The 21776-nt window shown below is 38.2% G+C and overlaps 1 protein-coding gene across 7 annotated transcripts in view; it reads right to left on the bottom strand.

Moving 5' to 3' along the window:
- Window positions 1–3295: 3295 nt before the first annotated feature.
- Window positions 3296–21776, bottom strand: part of MCF2L (MCF.2 cell line derived transforming sequence like) — a 156371-nt gene continuing 137890 nt past the window's right edge. For 4 of the 7 annotated variants that reach the window (XM_030948330.1, XM_030948350.1, XM_030948357.1 and 1 more), the window contains 15 exons: window positions 19795–19910; window positions 18589–18658; window positions 17315–17407; window positions 17073–17165; window positions 15573–15698; window positions 14746–14967; window positions 14136–14228; window positions 13604–13682; window positions 13388–13460; window positions 12087–12202; window positions 10026–10100; window positions 6546–6673; window positions 5824–5936; window positions 5591–5694; window positions 3296–5465 (listed from right to left, as the gene is read on the bottom strand). In XM_030948330.1, coding sequence (XP_030804190.1) covers window positions 5371–5465; window positions 5591–5694; window positions 5824–5936; window positions 6546–6673; window positions 10026–10100; window positions 12087–12202; window positions 13388–13460; window positions 13604–13682; window positions 14136–14228; window positions 14746–14967; window positions 15573–15698; window positions 17073–17165; window positions 17315–17407; window positions 18589–18658; window positions 19795–19910 — 1596 coding nt within the window. In that variant the 3' untranslated portion in view covers window positions 3296–5370. Of the gene's footprint in view, window positions 5466–5590; window positions 5695–5823; window positions 5937–6545; window positions 6674–10025; window positions 10101–11356; window positions 11444–12086; window positions 12203–13387; window positions 13461–13603; window positions 13683–14135; window positions 14229–14745; window positions 14968–15572; window positions 15699–17072; window positions 17166–17314; window positions 17408–18588; window positions 18659–19794; window positions 19911–21776 lie in introns of all 7 variants that reach the window. The other 3 variants (XM_030948343.1, XM_030948363.1, XM_030948371.1) reach the window with 2 other exon arrangements.

Below are 21776 nucleotides of genomic sequence, written 5' to 3'. Positions count from 1 at the left end.
AAGGTGATGGGGTATTTGGAAGTGTGGGACCCGGCATGACACAAGTGGTATGGAATAAAGGTTGGATGCTGTTCTGGTTTCAGAGATAATTTTCTTCTGGGAAAGCTGGGACAGAGATAATTTTCTTCTGAAGTGCCATGCTGGGATTTTGGATTCAGTGTGATAATAATGATAACACATTGATGTTTTGGCTGTTGCTCAGCAGTGCTTACCCTAAGTGAGGGGCTTTGAGTTTCGTGCTGTGCCAGTGAGGAGCTGCAGCAGAAGCCATGAGGGAGTATGGCCAGGAGCAATGACCCAAACTGGCCAAAGGATATTCCTTTCTCAGAAGTCATGCCCAGTATATAAACTGGAAGGGGATGATTGCTGCTCAGGTCTGGGCTGGGCACTAGTCATCAGGTGCTGAGCGATTGCATAGACATTGCTTGTCCTTTTTTGTTATGGTTTGTTTTTTTTTTCTTTCTCTCTCCTACTACTAGTAGTATCATCAGTTTATTATCATTACTATTATTATGTTTTACTTTGTTCCAATTATTAAAATGTTCTTATCTCAACCCACAGGTTTTACTTTTCTGTTCCTGATTCTCCTCCTCAGCCCACTGGGTGGGAGGGAGTGAGCAGCTGCATGGTCATGTCCTGTTTGGGGTTGAACCATGTCACTGGCCAGAGGGGCAAACAGTTTGCTTTTCTTCCCCAGAAGATCCCTGTGTGTTACTTTGTTTTCCTCCTTGTCTTGTGCAGTCGTGCTCTAGTTAATGAGATTTTCCCTGTGGTTCTGCTCTATAAATCTCCTTGCCAGTGCTGCCTTCAGCTTTGGCTTATGTTTTCTGAGCAATTAAAAAAAAATGAACTGCTGTTCAATTAAAAATAGATATTAATGCAAACATGTACCTCTGCTGCTCATGGGTGCTACTAGAATCAGTCTGGGAACAGGTCTTTTAAAAATATGATTTAGGATATTTTTTGATGTGCCAATGTTTTTTATTTTAAAAAGTAAGAAAGTAAAAAAATTAAAAATGAAAAATGTTTACACTACAAAATAAAATCTAAAGCAGAAACATGACCCTGAAGACATGATGGTGTCTCAGAACATGTCCTTCTTTATATTTGCTTTGTTTTCTGCTGACATTTTTAAAAGAAGTACTCTTACAATTTTCTTGGTTTTAGTTTCATGTTTTGGGTTGAAGAGAAGTATGGAAGCTATTGGGAACTGGGCAACAAGTAACTGGTCATTTCAACATGAGTTTTCTCATTAGGAAACAATTTTAAAAAGCAAATCACTATAAATTCCATTTTGAAGAGGTTACCAGAGATCATTTGAGTAAGCTGCCAAAACTGTATCTAGGTAAGAAAGCTTTAGGATTAATCGGATTTTTGAATTTACAATAGCAGCTTGCCATCAGTCATTTATCAGACTGACTAAAAGCAAAGACTTTGAGCAAGTTAATAATTTCTTTTATACTAATCTATAAATACATGAGTATTATGCTGCTAAACTTTAAAGCAAATTATTTGAGGTTTAGACCTCAAAATAGAACTACATTCTTGGAGAAAACTACCTGCCTGTCTAACAGAGTTCTGTACCCCAATTCTTCTCACGAAGAGGAAAGAGAAGATGGGAAGACTTTTTTTGTGACAAGCTCTGAATACAAGCTTAACATTGTATTTTTTAAATTTTGATGTAGGTTATTTCTTTCTGTTCTTTCACTGCTCAAGAAGGATATCTGAAAATACAGAGAGAACAAAGAAAGAAAAATATCAAAAAGGCAGTGTGCTCCAAAGTTTGTCTGTTTAATGCCAAATATCTCAGTTGGTAATGAGAGATACTAATTCTGCTAAAAACTTTTTCTTGACTGAGGCCATCACAGCTACAACAGCACCACGAGCAAATCCATGGCCTTTTAAATGTAGGTGGGGACCTCGCTGTCCTGCCAATGGATGGGGAATAGATAAAAATTCACTTCCTTTCAAATGAATGCCCAGAGAAGGCACTTCAGCAGTTAAATGTCTTATTTTGGTAATACAATCTCTAAACACAACTTTACACAAAGTCTTAGTGAACAACAGAATTTATCTCTTCTATTCCTGCATCCTTAATGAGGGAATTGATTACTTTTACCTGAATACCCCTGAATTTGGGTTGCTTCATCATACCAGGCAGATCTGGTTCTTGCCACACACATCTAGGGAGGTTGCTAATTCTGGGGACTTGTGTGGAAATAGAGGAGTTCATAGTAACATCTAACATATCACTGAGAAGGGGAATGGGAGTTCCTGTCATTTTGAGTTAGGTGATGTAAATGTGTTATGGTACAACTTCCTTGGCTTTGCTCCATGACAACATCTGTGCAGGATGGAGAAAATGTTTTGTATTCCACCTAGCAAACTGCTTCTGTATCGATGAAACAGTTTGTGCCCCAACTTTGAGACAATGATCTAAGAAACCAATCATTATTAGGTTTTTATATGGAAAACCTTTTAGTTTTACTCTTTATTAAGGTACATTTGGGCTGGAATTCTTTCATTCTTTTGCTCTAACAAGTATAATGGGGATCTACTCAAAAAGGCTGGACCTCCTCTTGCTCAGAAAAGTAGGACTACCTATTACAGAGGGAGCTGTTATGATGACAAGATCAAGACTAAACAAAAAGCAATCAAGTCTCAGTAGAACATCATAACTGGATTGTGTAATGCACATGGCCAACAGCTCAGCCCAAATCACTCCAGTCAGTATGAAATTCATTCATGGCATGGCATGGTGGTGCTTAAAGGTTTCACTGAATGTACAAGCATGTTCCTCTTCAGATGCATCAGGGTGAAGGCGGTGCCTTGTTTCTCACCCAGCCATGGCCAGATGCAGACCTCCAACTTGCTCTGCTAGTACCAGAGGATCCATGGATACGTGGCTTTCCTTGGGAAAACCCAACAATGATGTGCTTTCTTTCAGGAAAGGGTGTGTGGGAAAAAGGGAATAAATCCAATTACCTGGCACTGACTTTCATGTTTTATCCTCAGCCTGCAGACAGGCTTTAATTCCCTAGTGCCAGGCACATGATTCTGAGTGAGACATGACCACAAAGGTGCAATGGTGTTTTTCTGAGATGGTGCCAGAATAAGCAGGCTGAGGATTTGAATACAGACCTGGTTTTCTGTTCCAAATCCTAGAACCTCTCTTTGTTTTAATAGGATACCCATAAAAACCTTTCAAGACTGTGAGACAAAATAAACCCCAGAGCATGTCTATATAAAGGCATTCAGCAAGAAGTGCTGAAATTTATTCAAATTAATTACAGTAGAGACCTCTGACTTTGAACTTCTAAGTCACAACAGCAGTAAAAAAGGAAATGGTGAAGTGGGTTGTATTAAAGTGCAATGATGTGGAAAAACCATTGAAATAACACAAATGAGGCTGCAGTGAGAAATGAAACAACAGTCTCATCCAAGCAATGACAGCAATACATAAGTAAATTATGTTACAGACAATTTACAAAATAACTTACATAGATGAAGATAAGCTGAATCTCATGTTGCTATTCCATTGTTTAATATCAGACTAAATATTCCTGGGGAGCACAGTATTATATGGAATAATAAAAAAAAAGATCAGAGGATTTCCATGTTGAAAAAGATGCCTGAAGTAAAACCCTGATCAGCATTTATATTGCAGTACTGCAAGAAAACTAAGTATTTATGAATTGTAAAGTGACACATTCAGCAGCATGAAGACTATAAATACATCTTTTACATTGATACATCATATCTACACACATATACATATCTACACAGGCAGGTATATACACACAAGCACGTACATGCACATATATCTGTGCATACACTTATGTGTGTGTGTATATATGCTTCCATTTGTGCTGACTATGGCCAGCTGCATTTTGATTGCCTCTGGGGTAGGGTTGCTTCTGCATCATTCCTAGGAGTGTTTGTCATTTAATCTGAAGCCTCTAAAACATAAAATTCTGGCATAAAGAGAGAATTCAGGGCTCAGCCATCAGTGAGTCTGATGATTAACAGTAGTTCCCATTGACAAAATCTGCTGTGCTTAGTGCTTCTGAAAAGTAATGCTCTTCATGTCCCCATTATTTTTAAATAATTTGGTCCATGAATCAGTTAAAAACCTGTTTTCATATAAGCAAAAATATTTGAGAGATGGACAGGAATGAATACAGTATTCTATATATGCACTTAGTTTTGTACTGTTTGTAAGGATGGTGTGCAAAGAATGTCTGACAAAGTGAAAATTTACAACATTGGCTTGCATCATACCCTGAAAATGGCAAATTTAGCATCACCCTTCCTTTAAAAAACTTTAAAATACTCATCTGTGACATAAATCTGACTATTTCTTTTTCTCCCATGCTCCACTTCTATAGAAAAATTATGTAATTGGGTTTTTTTTTATCTGTGGACTAAAAACATGTTGGATTTCCAGCCCTCATAGGTTTGTTTGAAGGAAAGCTCTTGACCCATAGTGCAGTTACAATAGTTTCCTCTGCCTGTAACTGCATGTTGTGAGAGCTGAAAGTAATCATGCAATTACTGTTTATTAAAAAATCATTTAGTGAATAAGAACATTTGTGTCTCATTATGCACCTGTATAAGGAAAAATATACTACTAAATTGCCAAGGCTATGTAAACAGTGATTTTAGTAAAGAATTTGGCTGTGAGGCCAAACAAATAAAGGGCTATTCTATTGCACATGTCACTAAAATATTGGAAGGGAAAAAGTAAGAGTTTCTCTTGATATTGTTGTGGCCAGTGAATTGGTCATGTCTGCATCCCAGCCTCTAGGGAGCAGAAGAATATCCTGAAAATCCAAGAGGAAAGGGTGGACCAAACCTCCTTCCTGGTTGCCATAGGAGTCCCATTCACTGCATTGACCGAGGTATGTCCTTGGAGAAGGGGTTTCTTGGGGAGAAGAAATTGTAAACTTGGATTTATTTTCCTCATACCTATCCTGTACAATGATTGCTATGTTATTTGTTTACAATGAGCATTTAGCATTGAACACATTTTGTTTGCTCACATTCAGATTCTGGCTGTTATATAAAGATACAGTTCTGCAGAAACCTGATTGTGTGTCAAGGAGAAAACGCTCTTGATGCTAACAGCTCTTCAGAGCAGAAACCTCTACAAAATCCTATTTCAAATCATTTAACTTTTATTTACAACTTTACATTCCATGCACTTTTCATTGGGATCCTCTGAGAGAACCTGTAAAAGTCACCACTAAAAATACTCAGAGCTGGCAACACAGTACTGGTGGTTCTCCAATGAAGTCCAATGTCCAGAACTCTGCAGCAAATGACAATCTCCAGATTTACCTTCCAGGGAGGTGGGATGAACATGTCATATTAGCCCTTAATGTCAGAGAAGCTGGTGCTACTGACATTGCAGCTATCACTGCAACTTGATGATGTGCTCAAATTGCTGGAGGCAGTGCCTGATTCTGGGAAAAGAAAGGGAGGAAAAAACCACACAGGAAAATATTATATAGTGGTTGTTTTTCATTACTTTCTTTGATAATGGGAATCTTCAAAGAGACAATAATCTCAGTTAAAATACATAGCCTACCAGAGCTGCTTAAAGATTGAGCTGATTTTGAGTTGCCTATGAGCATCAGCAGATTGCTTGCTGGAATCCAACCTTCTCTACCGCTGCTCAGGTTCTTTACAAACCTAAAAAATACATATAAAAAAATTAGAAGTCAGACTTGTTCATTTGATGCCCTTGGAAGTTTTGCCCTAAACATCTGCCTTCTAAACACAGTTCTGCATATAAAAATTTCCAAACACAGATCTGCGTACCAAAGTCCATCCTCCCCTTCACGAATCAGTTGAACTAGATCTCCACTTTTCACTGTAAATTCTTCAGAAACTCCTTTGTCATAATCAGTCACAACTGTATATTTACCAGGAGTCTAAATGCACACAAGAGGAAAGAAAACAAATTATTTCCATTGAGTACTTTAAGGTATGTTGCAGCTTTTGTTATGTAATTATAATACTTTTCCTTTCTTCCTCATGTACCTACATGCTGAAGATGGTGAAAATATACATACTGGGGCATTAAAATTCTGCTGATTGATTACATGAAAATTCAATACATTAATTTTCATATCCTGAAAAACACTCAGTGAAATGTTCCCACTACAACAATTAATTCATATGGCTACAGAAAATAAAACCAAAGAAGCAGAAAACCTGGCAAATCCACGCTATGGCATCTGTATGGAAGTCTACTGGCGTGGTCACTGAACCTGTCATCACTTGATTGCTGCATCATGGGACACGCAGCCACAACTCGCTGGGCTGCAGGTGTGCAAAGGCACAGAGGGACCTCCCCCAGGTACAAACACCAGGCTGGTTTAAGAGAAGGAGTTCTCTCCATTGCCCTGGGAATATTGCCCAGCTGAGCATTTCAAGGCAGGCACTTTCCCTCCTGCAGCTTCAAAAGCACTCCTGTATCCCCCGCCACACACTGTGCTGGCAGCACTTGCTCAGCTCCATAGGAAAGCATTCCTGGTTACCAGCTTGATCTCGCCTGCCCCTCCTGCTCCTTCTTCCTCCGCATCCGATGAATTCAGCGCTTCTTCGGCACTAGACCAGCCGTCATTTTCTTCGGATGCATCAAGAGAATGGGATGGTTTGGCCCAGCCTTGGGGAAGAAACAGCCAAGAGTTAACTTTGCAGCAGTGAGCCACTGACTGGGAGAAACGTTCTCCCCACTGAAAAGCTCAACATGAACAGGAGAAAAACTGACACAGGGAGGTTATTACAGTCACTGGGTGAAATTCACTGCTGGTGAAAGTTGGCCTGCTTCCATCCGAGTAAGTGGAATTATGGAAATGCATTGGCAGTGAATTTAGCCCTTTGGATTTATATAAAAGGAAATTAATGGAGAGAATGCAAATTTCCAACTGAAAAGCAAATATATAAAAATATTTGTATAATAAATATATGTTACACAAACATAAATGAGGGATAAATAATCTTTGTTTCTTGGGAGGAAGCAGAAGACAGGAACATACACTTTTTGGGAAAAGGTTGAACAAACAGGGTTGTCACCCAAAGCAACCTAACCAGCTTGCTGGAATAAGGGATAGATAAGCATTGTCTCCTTCACACTGTCAAAAAAATTCCACACAAGTTACAAGCACTCTGTACCTCACCTGACAAGGTAGCCCAATATTTAAGAGTGTTCAGGGTGACACAAAAAAAAGTGCTCTGAACTATCTCGGTGTTAGGTCACTGCACCAAACACCACAACAACAGTCTCATGCCTGTCATTTACTACATTTTCTCTCTCAGGGTGAAGCATTTTATTTATTCATAAAGCTGAATAATAACCAGAGTGCACAAAATCCTCTTCCAAATAAAAGTACATTAGGTTTTATTAGTGGGATGTTTTACACCAAGTTCAGCAGCTGCTAATAAAGGTGTTGAGCTTATAATGAAAAAAAGTCATAAAAAAAGAGACGAGTATTTGTAAGCAAGCTTTTGTTTCAAGCCAAATAGTAACAACAGTGAAACTCAATGAAAAGAATGAAAGGAAGAACAAACCTTCTATTTTATGTAACTATTAGTTGAATTGAGAAAGCACCAGCAATTTTGCTTTGCACTGCTCTTGAGACATTTGACACACAACTGGTCATGCCAGTGCATTAGGAAAAACCTGATCAGCATCAGAACAAAGCCAAAGAAATCATAAAAAGGAATCACACTCAGAGCACACCAAACGGAGTGGGACTTTTACCTTTCCTATGCTGCTGAGTGACCTGCACAAGATTGGAAGTACTGACCCATTTGGCCCTGTTGAGGGTTAAGAATGAACTTCTTTCTGTGAAGAAACTGAGTAATAAATTTCTGCTGTATTCCATGAAAATTTCCTTGGAATCTTACATCTTGTAGTTGGCTTGCTGGACACAGCTGAAATAATTTCTGTTATTTTAAGTTAGGCACAATGCAACAAAAGAAAACTTGGTTTCTCCTAATTGTTCCAAGCTCTCATTAGAAACAGTACTAATGGGTTGCACAAAAGAAAAAGAAAGTAAAATCACTCTAAGTGTCTGTAACCTCATACTCACTGGGTAACAGTTGGGTACATTTTGGGTAACAGCTCTTGTTCCTCAGCCTCTTTCTTTTCTTATTTTGTGCTGATGTGCTCAGAGCAGACTGGCCTGATCCTGCCATACCAAGGATACTCCTCCTGATACAAGCTGGCACTCTACAATTAACAATCTATATAAAAGCCCATCTCCTGCTGGGAAGGGAGGTGGTCACTATGGTAGAATTCACATTAGCAAACTATGGGAGGGAAATTATGCATGTACATTCCATCTGTGTGTGCGTGTTCTCCAGGGTGGGACTACATCAGAGCTCCCTATAAAGGCAGGGAAGGTAGGAAAAGGGTAGGCACTCCTGAGAAATGACAAGGTTATTCAGAAATTATTTTAGATATAACAATGCCAGGGAAACCAAGAATTCATTAACTGCTTCTCTTCAGGAATAATCTAACAGGTTTCTTCAAAGAGCTATGATCAGCCTATGACATGTAATTCTGACACTAATTCATATTCCTGGAGCTCAGCATAAATGAGAGCAATACAGCAGTGAAAGGAAATGAATGGGGGGCGATAAGCTCTGTCTGTGGCCATCACCGGGCGCAGTTTCATCCCAAATACCTGGGTCAGGTCCCTGCTTATCCCTCTTTGAGCTGGGCAAGGAGAAGAGATAAACTGCCAGAAAAGAGGTTGGAAGGTGCAAGACAGAAGGAGGAGTTAGTAGATGTTTTAAATTGATTTACTTGGTTTAGTGGTTTCATAAAGTAAGATGCTTCTTACTCTAGATGGGACAGAAGACCAAATCAGATAAGCCTGTTCCAAAGACACAATAATTTTACTGTAAATCAGCAATGATCTAGGACTCTCTTCCTTGGAAAATTCCAGCACCTGAGGGAAAGGCCATAGAACACACTTTTCTTTCAGACATTTTTGGGCCCTCAGGATTTCCTTGGTATGTGGAGATCTCTGAGTTTTGCTTGCTACCTGCAGAAGAATAACCTTGTAACTCTCATATCCACCCTTGTGGTGTTTCTGCACGTGTCTAGCCCAGGAATACATTGCCTGCTGCTCAGCAAGGTGAATGGTGTTGCAGTTTCCCCAGCACATCAGCTGAGCTTGCACCATTTCCACAGACAAGACAAACACTTCAGAAACCTGGAGGGGAGGCTGATGATAGGGACTGAAACAGCTTCACATTTAGACTAATATTTTCTAAAGGACATAGTGGTGGAAAGAATTGGGAGGAGAGGGACTGCTCTCCTCGTACTCTCTACTGCTCTAGTTCATTAGCCCTAAGAATTTGTACTCAAACTTTCACCATCAGCCCTGCTGGTTAGAAATGAGCTGTTTATTGAAGTACTTTCCTATTCTCTGCTTAGCTGTGAGTTGGGAGGATGGGAGGCAAATTTCTGCAAGAGGCTCAGTTAAGTCATCTGGGGTTCACAGGGTGGTAAAAGTTGCCACCTATCACCCAAAGAAAGATGCAACAGGGCTGTGTCTGCAGTAATAAATGCAGATCTAAAATGGAAATTCCTCATGACAGTGATCTGAGTTTTGGAATTTTTTTTCTTTTTTAGGAGTTAAATCCTCTCCACAAGGGTCCTGGTGACAGAAGGATTCTAACACTTGGAAAACCATGGTGGCAGAGTAGCTGGACAGCCCTATAATTCCATTAAACACATGGATTCTGGCTCTTTCTTCAGCAACAGATCTCTTTCCCCCTGTCTTCTAAAAACTAGTTACCCATATGCTACTTTATTTAAACCAAGTTTACTCCAACCAGTTGTGCTATCAAAACCAGTATATATAGATGCACTTGGAAAAACATAGCTGATGTCAATAGTCCTGCACACAGCAGCATCACACAGGTATTCTCAGCACTCTGATGTAACATATTACACGAGGGATGTTGTGGGTACTTGTGGAGTACAAGTGGCATCACTGTACCTCTTAAACCAAAAGGAGTTGGGTCACTCACTACTTCGTGCCGCTTGGCTTTTTTGTCAGGACTGGTAGGAGAAGCTGCAGGAGGATGAATAGGTAAAAAACACAGAAGAGAGATATTGAAGAACTGGAAAAAAGAGAATAGGTGGATTGCATGCTAAATACCTTTGAGCTTACACTGGAAAACAAGTGGATTTCTGTAATAAAATTTTAGCTGTCACTGGTGCATGGCAGCAGAAGGAATTAAGTATTTACAAGTAGAGATTTGAAGATAAATGGACGAATTTATTTTACAGTAATAGATGAAAATATATGTAAACTTTGCTAAATTGACTAGGCATCAACTGAATACAATTAACTTCAATTTCAGACAAATATTACCAAATTAAGCAATCATTTTTGTGTAAATCTAGTGCTACAGCAATACCTGGTCCTGTAAGAAGGATCATTGGCAATGTCTGGCTTTTAGCAGAAGGAGATGGAGTTTCTGTCAAGGCAAGCATGGGACATTAGTGCTCGCCTCAATAGCATTAGGTAAACAACCCTAGAGTCTCTCCAGAAAGAACTCAAAGGTAATTGGGTTTTAAACAGGCATTCTGACAGGGGAAAAAATACCATGCTGTTGGTCAAGTGCCATCATCTTAATGCAATTCAGGCTGTTCAAAGACAGCTCTTCAAAGCAAGAAGTGACTGTACCAGTGTAATTACTTGGCAGGAGGAAGCAAGAAAAAAGTCTCAAACACTTTTTGCCTCTTTTAGGAAAAAAGAGGCAAAGACCATTTCTGCAAGAAGAGGGAAATTCTAATATTTCTATCCAGCAAAACAACATTGTCAGACATATGCTGCTGTAGTTAGTTATGCTTTGAGAATTTCGTTATCAAGGCTGCCAATAAAAAATCCTCTATAAAACCTTCACAGAATCACCTTGATTCCTTTTTGCCAAGTACAAGTGCATTTGGGGCAGATCCACTGAAGCTAGGAGCAGGCCAGGTGTCTGGTCAGAAGACAATTTCATTCCTCTAGTTTTTCTACAGAAATGGGGAACTATAAACCTCATCCTTGGCCTTGACAGTGAGATTGGAGGCACTGGAAACCACACTCCTTCTCTTGCCTCTCCACAGCCCCACTTTTCCTACTTGCATCTCTCCCTCCCACTCTGGAGCTGGCTTCCCTTGAAATCTCCCTGTCAGAGGCACCGACTAAGGAACCTAGCTTGACCTTGGAAGAACAAGCTAGTGTGTACACTGAAAACCTATCACACTACACACACATACAAAGTGATGCTTCAATTACAGCCTTACACAGAAAACACTCTAGCCTTATTTTTAAGTTACCTTTCTGATTTTTGAGGTTAGTAAAGCCCTGCAGCGTAAAGCGCTTTTTTGACAGTACAGAGCATTCTGAGGTAGAGCTAGTGTTGTCTACAAAGGAAGAGAGAGACACAGAAAGAAAAGGGAGAAGGCCATGAAAAGATCAAGGCAAAAAGTCATTTGCAGCTATGCCAGGGAACCTGCATGTTAAAATGAGAAGGGACAACTGAAAGTCCAGGTACAACACAAGTGTCTGGTTGTTCTTGCTGTGCAAAAGCTTGTACTACCAGTGGTTCAATAAATAATTTCCATGATGCGAAAAAAATTAAAGAGAAAAACCAGGACAGAACAAAAAAAAACCTCCCTCTTATGTCAAGTAATGCCAAGAATTTTTTTCAGAGAAAGAGAACCCTGAGAAGCTGGGCAGCTTTAAGAGAAGACCTTCTGCAGGCTTCGGCCTCGGAACAAAGAGTTCCCACCTGTCTTTGGCCACCATACATTCAAGACGGCTTTGGGCCTGTCCACACCACACACTGGAATGCAGAAATCAATCCCAAGCTAAGGGCAGCTGGGACCAGCAGCACTTTGTGGGTGGGCTGCCCTAGGGCTGAAAACAGCAAAGCCCTGCTGGTTCAGGAGTCCTGCTGGCTCCCCTGCACTACCATGGCTACTCTGCTGGTGGATCTGCCTGTGCATCTGCAGTGCAGGCATGCTCCTTGCAATTAAAGACCACAACATGGATGGGCAAACTCACCTTTGCCTTTTTCAGGGTACTTTGGTGCTACTGTAGTGCCACAACCTTCTAGACTCGTGAGATCAGCTTTTTTCTCCTCCGTTTTTTTGGTATTTCTGATGTGGTTTCGTGAAGGACTGTTTATTAGAAGAGAATGAAGACAATCAATCCAGTCACAGGCTTTTACATACAGATACATAGGCTGAAAACCATTTATTTGTTCCTTCTCAGATTGTAGCTTCCAGGACTGAAAAAGTCATTGATGCTTATGCATTTAAAGACCATAGGAACATACAAATGAGAAACACCTCTCCTGACTAACTGCAATCACATGTACCATGACAGTGGGAGTTACTGGAAAGATGGCTCAGGACAACTTCCACTCACTGGCAGCTAACAGGCTCCTCCTGAATGTACTAGGAATAAAAGAATAAAGATAAAGGAACAAACTCTGCCTCTCAGAAGCTCTTCATACAGGAACAAATGAGGGGCCTTGCAGTGGATTCCCATCAGAACTCCATCTGGGAATGGGAGAGAGAAAGACACTCCACAAATCCAATATATGTGGGAAATTCTCCCTGAGCAATAAGTAGATGCATAAAAGATGCAGGGCAGAGAGCTACCAATACATATTTGAGCACACACCATATGGACATGAGCACATGGGCTCGTGGATAGGTACATACACACACACATATGAAAAACCAGACTGAGAAGCAGAGGATTAAAGAGAGGTGTCAGGCAAGGGCAGAACAACAGATGGGAACAGAAGAATATATAGGTTGGTATAATGAAGAATAGAGAAAAAAGGAAAAAACTTCACCCTGAAATTAGGACACTGGAGAAATTACACATTACTTCAGTTAAAAAAAATAAATTGGAGTAAAAGAACAAGAGACAGAGAAAAGATACTGCCATGAAAAAGACAAAAAAGAAGGTAACATGACATTGGAAAAGGAAGAAAAAGTAAAGGAAAAGAAGAGTGAAGGAAGAAAAAAGCTATTCCATAAAACTCTCTTATCTGGACCATAATGTATATAATCAGCTGCTCAACAAGCAGACACATAATACCACCAGGATTTTGGCTGGTGCAGAAAATTACATTTCTGTGGCATTCTCTATCAACTGGAAAAACACATGCCACTGCTGCTCAGTTTAACAGTTCTGGATATGTATAAACTCCAGGCTTTACAGCTTTATAGTAGGAAGAGAACTAAACCAAAACCTTAAAACACAAGAACCAACATAAAGAGGAGGAGTAATGAAGAGCTGAAAATGAGATGTATTATTATATTCACAATATGATGTGACAACATACTTACCTTGCACAAGATGATGCTGGTAGTGGTAGAGGTAAGCTCTGTGTTTGTTCTAGTGTCCTGTGCTGACTAGCTTCTGAAATGGAGGAAAGAAAAAGAACAATTAAAATTAATTTGTGTCCTACACTAGGAAGATCTACAGGGCAGGATCTGAAGATAAAGAGAAAATAGATTTTAAAAGATTGACAAATAAAAAAGAGAATCTCCAACGTGTTTTACCTCTGCATGCCTGCAGTTGACTTGTTAGCACTTTTCTTATTTCATTTACCCAAGTAGCTTTAACTTCAGGGGTTGGTGCCTACCCAAAAATAAATACAATCAGCCATCAAGCACAGAATAGTTATTACACAAATAGTTGCATGCCAAAGCATAGCCTCAGAGGAATCTTTCAAGAGGGACAGACAAAGCTCCCTCTCCAGTGCTTCTGTGACCAGAAACTGGAACAGGCTGAGGCAGAGGCTGTGATGCAGTCAAACCCCATCTCCCAAGCCATCCACTACTCCAGTGACAGCCATAGTAATGGTGTATACAATTTCCTCTATGGACATTTTAAGACGTGATTATTTTTCCCCCAGAAGTCTCTTCCCATTGAAATATGATTTAGGTTTTCTTTTTTTTCCCTCTACATTTACTCATCAAACTCTATTAGTGATGTAACAGGAAAAAAACCTCCAGATCTTCTTAGGGCTAGGGTTAGATCCTGTTCCCCTTCTCTTTTTTTTTTTTTTTTAAAGTAGGGCCATGTATTTACCTGTACAATGTAAACTTCTTCCCTTGCATTATACCAGATTTCAAATTTTTTTGCATCACCTTTGACATTTTCTGTTATTCCAACTGCAGCCATCTGGAAGCAAAGAGAACAGAAGCTGACCTACTGCATTGCAATTATGTTAAAAACAGAAGAGGGAAGCTACTGGTATTCTTTGGTATCATATTTCTAAAAAGGAAAAACCCATCTGGCTTCTTGCACGAGGAAAAGAATAGCTAACAATTTGTGATCTGTGTGTTGGAGACAAGAGATTCAGTGCTTTGTATCAGCCTGGCTACCTTGGAGGGAAGAAGGGTTTAGGTACATTAAATTGAGACTGACTCGTACAATGTCGCTTTTAAAATCCAGACCAAAAAACCCTTCATGATTTTTACATTACCTTTCCCTACGTTTTCTGTGTGATTAATGCAACTGCCATTCAGCTGGACAGACAGCAACACAAAACAACACAGACCTGCAGCACCAGACAGGTTTGTCTGAAGGAGTGAAGTTCCCAGTACAATGCTGCAACACAGGCTTGCAGATACAACTAGAATATTACTACAGGCCAAGCCCTCAGTACCTTGACCATCAGGACTGATCAGTGCCTTACATTTAAGGAGTGTTTGTAGCTATAAGAAGGTGCTTTCTCATATCCCTCTCCATTTTCTTCTCGCTTCTTACAGAACAGCACTGCTTTCTCATGGAGGAAGAGGTGTCGCTGCATCGGCTTGAAGCGTGCCAAATCCTTCACCTTTGTGTGACCCTTTTTATGATCAGTCCAGACGTTGAAGGATCCCTGCATTAAAAGCTTGCCCAGCTCATTCAGGTTTCCCTGCAACAAAAAAACCCAGTGGTATTTGTAACTACAGAGATAACATCAGATTACAATACAGACTCCAAACAGGTCTTTAAAAGTCTGTTGTTCCCTATAATCTCTCATCTCAGTGTTTATGTTGGATTTGGAAATGCAATGAAGTCAGTGTTGAATTTCTACATATAATTTTCACTGGCCATCACTGTTCAGGCAGGATTGTACAGTCAAGAGTACCAGCAGCAGAGACACAGAGAACTACACATAGAGAGAGGGAAGCAAAATACATGTTTGGTTGTTTGGTTCTTCCCCTTCCCTTCTGCTACAAATCTGCTTATGTATTGTTTTGGGTTTTGTTACTTTTGGGAACTGAAAGTTTTGGGTGGAGTTTTACATGAAGATCAGAAAAAAAAACAAGTTAGGTAGACAGAGGAAAATATTAGTCATAGCAGGAAAACTTTGAAAGAGTATAAAGAGATCTCTTTCCTATTATTTTCATTACACAATTAAGTTTAAAGGCATGTTTTGTAAAACACTCTTCTCATTATTAGTACATAGTATAGGGCATGTGTACATATATCTCAAAAGGAAATGAAAATAAAGTAAGTAAAAATACTGCTACTCACATCATAGCCTGTAATGGCTATCTGGTGCATAGAATCATTAACTGCTTTAAGAATGCCCAGGATAGATGTTAGTGCTTCCTGAAGATCTTCAGCACCTTCACAGTTCTTACTGTACTTCAGCATTTCCTGAGTGCAAGGGAATGACAACGCATTTACCTAGCTTTTGCAACAGTAGCAACTAAGAATATTCAAATTTTAACTCTGAATTTTAGGCAGGGGGGTTGGAATGAGATGATCTTTAAGGTCCCTTCCAACCAAAACCATTCTATGATTCTGTGAATTTAAAGTTAGCAAAGTGAAGCTTTATACCATATAATCTAGGTCGTTCAAGAGTGGCTGGAACTCAATAGAGCCTAAAGATTTACTTCTCATTTCTCCTGCTCATTAACCAGATACATTTTGTTCATCTAGAGGTTTTGTAAGCTGTATGTAAGAACTTTACAAGACTAACTTTGCAAACATCTTTTTCATCACAATTGCAAAAAAAAAAAACCAAACCAACAATCCTCTAACAAAAGGATCTTTTCATTTGTTACTTTTCAAAACAAATTTAAAAATAAAGTCAAATTTAATTTACTCTTTTAATTATGGCAAAGCCTGTCATGCTAGTAACAGATTTAAACTTTCTGCGCTGGGTATTGTCTACACATTTAAAAAGGAATCCCTTCTCTAAAGGGATTATCGGTGAAGGTGAAGCAGCATCTTCCAATTTGATACAGATAAACACAGCAGCAAGTTCACGTGAAACAGTATGAAAATAAGAATTTACTCATGGACTGTAGGAAGTTAAGTTATTTTAAGTAAAAAACTTTTATAATTCTCTTTTTACACAAGACTAAAGTAATTAATTCTTTAAAGGCTGCTAACGGCTCAGTCTTAACTCAAGAGTAAATCTGGTTTGAGGTGAATTTTTAAGCTACTGTTAAATACAAGAATTGTAACATGTCTTTGTGAGAAATATTTCTTATTTCACGCATGGCAAAATGTTATATAATACTTTAAATAAATTTATGGTAGTATATTGCTGTTATTTTGCTCTCTCAGTATAGCATATTTAAGTGAATCACAACAGCATCCTTCCTACAAACACCATACAGAGCTCTCTCTCCATAAAGTGCATTTCTTAGTGTCCAGCAAGGCAAGTTCCTGCAATATGGGTGGGGTGACTATAACTGAAGTACTTCAGATACTCTGTCATCTTTGTTTCAAGGTTGTCTTGGACCTTCTGTTTTCCCCTCATCAACTTTTCACCTTCTTTTCAGCTGCAATCTAAGAGCAAAGGTAGTTACACAAGATGTCTCTGTGCAACGTTTGCTATTAGAAGTTTTTTGACTGAAACAAAAAATAACTGACCTGAAAACTGATGAACAGGGATTTGGGTGTTTCCATTTACACATCTGCTTACTAACTTTTAGGTTTCTCTCCAGCAGGACAAGAGAAGCAGCATTCAAAAAAAAAATGCACAAAATGTGCTTAGCATTATAGTTTAGTAACACATACCTTTAGCAATAATTGGTATTTGGTTATTCTTTGAACAGGTTTCAGCAAGTATGAGTCCAAACTGAGCTTGTGGTCGAGTTTCCTTTGACATTCCTGTAATCAGCGTTGGATTTCATCAGGACATGAATCAGTATTTGTGCTATTTGCTCTTGAGAAGGTTCAGTAAAAATAAACTAAACAAAAAACCCCAGACCCCAACAAAACCAAAGCCACCTTTATTTTAGGGATTGAAGCAAGCATACCTGGAAAAATACAGAGTCTGAAAACTGCCTCCACAAACTTTCAGATCGAGGTTTATTTTGACAGTATTTTTCATAGATCTGGAAGTCTTCCATCTGGAATTGGGGAGACAAGCAAAAAGTTCATGAATTCTTGTGACTTTAATAGACAAAGTTCGTAACAATTTTTTTTCATTTTCAATAATGCTATGAAAGAATCCACCACCACCAAAAATGGAATCATTGTTTTTTGCTTAGGATGCCTCAAGGAATTGCAAAATCACTGATTTTGTAATGGCTACTAATTTGCAAAATAAAACATTCCTGTTAATTTTTGCTTCAGTTGAACGTAAACACCTTATGAAGAAGCAAATGTTATATTTACAAATATATTTCTCCTACAATATAAAAAATATCTCTATGAGTGCCCAGCCATGAGAACCACTGTATAGATTTTTTTACAAGACTTTGTCCTTTTATTTTCTTTTCACAAATGTGTTTTTCACTGGGAGTCACACTAAAGTAAATCAAGCAGTTTGCTCCCCCTTATTACTTCAAAAATTAAATAGCATGACTTCAGCACTTGGTGAAAGCAAAAGGAAATAAAGACTATTGAAAATGTCATAGTAACCATAGATATAAAGGAAAGACCAGGTAGGAAATCAGCAGGCACAGAAGCACCTCCATCCCTCAGTTTTAGGAAATACCATCTCCATAGATGTAGGCAGTAAACAGAGGGGAGAGAGATGGCTCCTCCCAGGAGCTTTAGAGCATCAATAGGCTGATTTCCATACACACATTCTTATTTAGCCTTTAGTACACTACGGGTGAGACTCATTGTTTAGTACATCCCCAATTTAAAAAGTTTATTTTTGTCACAGCCTTCTATTTTTGGAACAAAAATGTTTTGGACTTTTTTGAGGTGTAACTTTCTTTACTCTTTAAAGAAAACAGAAAAGAACAAAACAACAATCCACTAAAGAAATCTCACCAAGTAAACCAACCATTTATAGTGAAGTGAAACAATGCAGTGCATGACTCCTCTTCATGCTTTCCTGACTGCCACTTTAAAAAAGCAGTTTTCTTTTAACAATATGGTAGTTTTTCCTAACAAAATCAATTGTGCTGCATAAGGGGAAGTATCTCTTAAATCTCAAATAACATCTACACTGTCAACCTATTACATGCTCAGGACAAACAAAGGGGATGTGGTGGTAACTGCTACATGAGAACCACTCTCATGTGTTACAGCCCTAAAGAGGTTTGTGAATGCAGTGCCAGGAAAAGGCCACACATACCTGGTCCAGAAAGCACCGTCCTACTAGTTCTGGGTATTCCACATAGGTTTCTAGTTCTCTTAAGAATATCCTATGAGAAAGAAAATTTTCTTAGAGTACACCTTAAAGAAAGATGTCATAATGTTCCTGGGTATTCCACATAGGTTTCTAGCTCTCTTAAGAATATCCTATGAGAAAGAAAATTTTCTTAGAGGACACCTTGAAGAAAGTTGTCATGATGTTCACAGTCTTGCAATTAGTTTTCTAAACTTTCAGAAACAGAATTGTAATTCTACAAAACCAAACATAGTTCTTCTAGATTGTGTACTTTAAAGGAGATAGCAAATTAAAACAAATATTCTGACCCATTTATTTCAGCTTACTGTTGCTGCAACTGAAATCAAATACAGGGTTGGAGAAGGAAAGGAGATTTCATTTCCCTTCCTTATGTATTCAGCAGCAGGATTTGTATAGTTTAGAGTGTTTGGGTTTTGCTTCCAAATACTACCAAACACCACACACCAAACAAAACCCAAAAACCACCTTCCCAAAACTAAAAATAAACCCACCCAAAATAAAAAAAAAAAAAAAAAAAAAAATTAAAAAAAAAAAAAAAATCAGTGACAAAACATTCATTATAGTTTTGCCTGAATAAGAAACAACTACTTAATATACCTAACTTCTCTTGAAAATCAATTTCCCTTTCCTATGAATTTAAATATTATCCTCTGAAGAAAAGGATTCAGACTTCAGAGAGGTCACTCAATATATATTTCAATATATAAAAATAAATATAGTTTTATATATTAATTTTATATATTATTTAATACATCCATAGAAATATAAAATTAATCACCCTCAATCAGATGTAAGAGTTGAGTATTTGTGGTTTAGGACCATAATTCACTTTCCATAGCAAAAGTAATAAAAAAAAGAAACTCAAATAAAACCTACTTTAATTATCTTGTAACCAGATCCAAATGTCTTGCTTCAGAAAGATGACCACAATGCAGAATTCTACCTGTGTGCTGCATGTATGCAGTTTCACACAGCTTTGCTCATGTTCTATAGATATTTTGCTTTTCCTCTTCTAAGCAATACAATGTTGGCATGCCATATAGACAAGTAGAACTCTGTAAGGATCTTTTAGCAATCTAAGGTAAATTAAAATACAAAGTAAAGAATCTCATCCAAATGTTGTTCTTAGAACCAAATGCAAATCCCCACCTGTTGTGAAAGTGATAAATTTCTTCCATATTCCCAAACAAGATATCTTTCTTATTTTGCAGTTCTGGTGGAATGAGATGAGCCATTAAGGGGTTGTCCATCTCTGCAGCATAACCCTGCAACACAGGAGAGAGGCACAATTATTATGTCCCTTTGCTTGCAGTACTTCTCTCTCTAACAAGGCGTTTTGTCTTCAGGCTGACAGACAGACAAGAAAGAGCTCAGTATTAATCACAAAAGAATACGAATTCTGTCTTCCCATCACCTCACTCAGCCACACACAGAGTCTTTAGAAAGACACATGAGTAAATCCTGCAATTCTAGATAAGTGAGGATGAAATAAAGTTTGCAATCATTTTCACCGAGTAAAGGCTCTACATTGCTGTACTGCTTGCAAATTATAGCTCGTACTCTTTTTGCAAAGACTTTACACATCTGAATTTACAGTAACAATTCCAGTACACACACAAACCTTCATGCCTGTCTTAGCAATAGCTATGAAGGAATAAGCTGCCTGTAGTTATTTCTGCAGGTAACAGACACCATTAAGCTAAAAATCTTCCGTTTGCTTTAGTAGCAAAAGGAGTAGCTTTAGATTTCCACATCCTCCACTTGTCATATTAGCACAGATTCTCTTGTCTGTTTATCTGGCACAGAAAAGGACACAAGTGGCTTTAGTCCAGGACTGTTCTCCTTTGGCCCTGAGGTCACTAGTTTGCCTTCTCTCAAAACACTAAAAAGCCCTAAACAAACAAAACACTCCCAAAAAGTCAACCAGAAAAATGGCAGGAATTCTCTAACACCTGCATTATAAGCAGATTTCTTAATATAAATAAATTTCTCAGCATACAGGCATTGAAGAAAGATGATTCTATCTTCTTTAGATTGCATGAGATTTCTCTCTTGTGGTTTGTTGTTTTTGTTAATGTTTAAAATTATTTTAAATATAAGGTGATCCTTGCATTAACTCACATTGATAATAAACCACACCAAATAATAACAAAGTAAATAATTAAAAGAAAAGATACACAAAGTGCACCTACTATTAAGATTTTCAACATTTTCATTTTGTGGTCCAAACTACAGAAAGTAGAAGAACTAGCTGGTAAAGTCAGCTAACCTGAAGAGTTCAAGCATTCGGATAGGACAGAATTATTTTTTTTTGAAAGAACCCAGAATCAGCCCTTTTAAAGTCTGTGTATTTTTTTCCTCAAACACCACCAACCCCCCCCAAAAAAAACAAACAAAAAACCAAAAAAAACACCAAAAAAACCAACCAAAAAAACCCCTCCCAGTGGTATAGGCAAAGACGATAAATAGCTAAGCATTGGTTCCTTTCTCATATTTTTCCATTAAGGAAAATTGTACAGCCTTAAAAATTTCAAAAATTTAGATAAAATTTAGTTATTTTTTTTAACAGGAAAAGAACTACTGTAGCCACCATGTGGTTTAGATGAACAGCTCCACAAAGAGAATGATTTCCACTTTAAGTCAAGATGGTATCAAACATAGCAGCTCAGCCAGCACTGGCAAAAAGGAGGAGTATCAAATTTAGCTCAGGTGAAAGGAAGCCTAACAGAGTTCATTACTTGTGAATTTTGAAGGAACAAAAGTGTGAAATATATACATAGACAAAAAGTTTTTGTCATTTCTTTTCACTTTAGGCTGATATACTTTTAAAATTTACTATGAAAAGCTTCATGTTTTACTACCTGTGCAGTAGTTGTGTTTTAAGAAAAGAGAGGGAAAACTACTTAATGCAGCCACAGAGATTATTTAATCTTATTTAGATTATTTAATCTTACTTTAAAAATGTTTAAGGCCTTGCTTAGTCTTTCATTTGAAAGCTGCTCTAAAACCATGCAAGTAAGTGAAAAAAAGGGTAGAATTAAATACCTACAAATAGACTAGACCGGCATTCTTCTCCCAGTAAAGATTATTCACAGACTGAAGTGGGATGATCATGGTTATTAATGAAAGAA

This window comes from Camarhynchus parvulus, chromosome 1, assembly GCF_901933205.1.
Source record: "Camarhynchus parvulus chromosome 1, STF_HiC, whole genome shotgun sequence".
In the NCBI taxonomy this organism is placed as follows: Eukaryota; Metazoa; Chordata; class Aves; order Passeriformes; family Thraupidae; genus Camarhynchus; species Camarhynchus parvulus.
The sequence above is the reverse complement of the archived record's forward strand: the minus strand, read 5'-3'. Positions and strand labels throughout refer to the sequence as shown.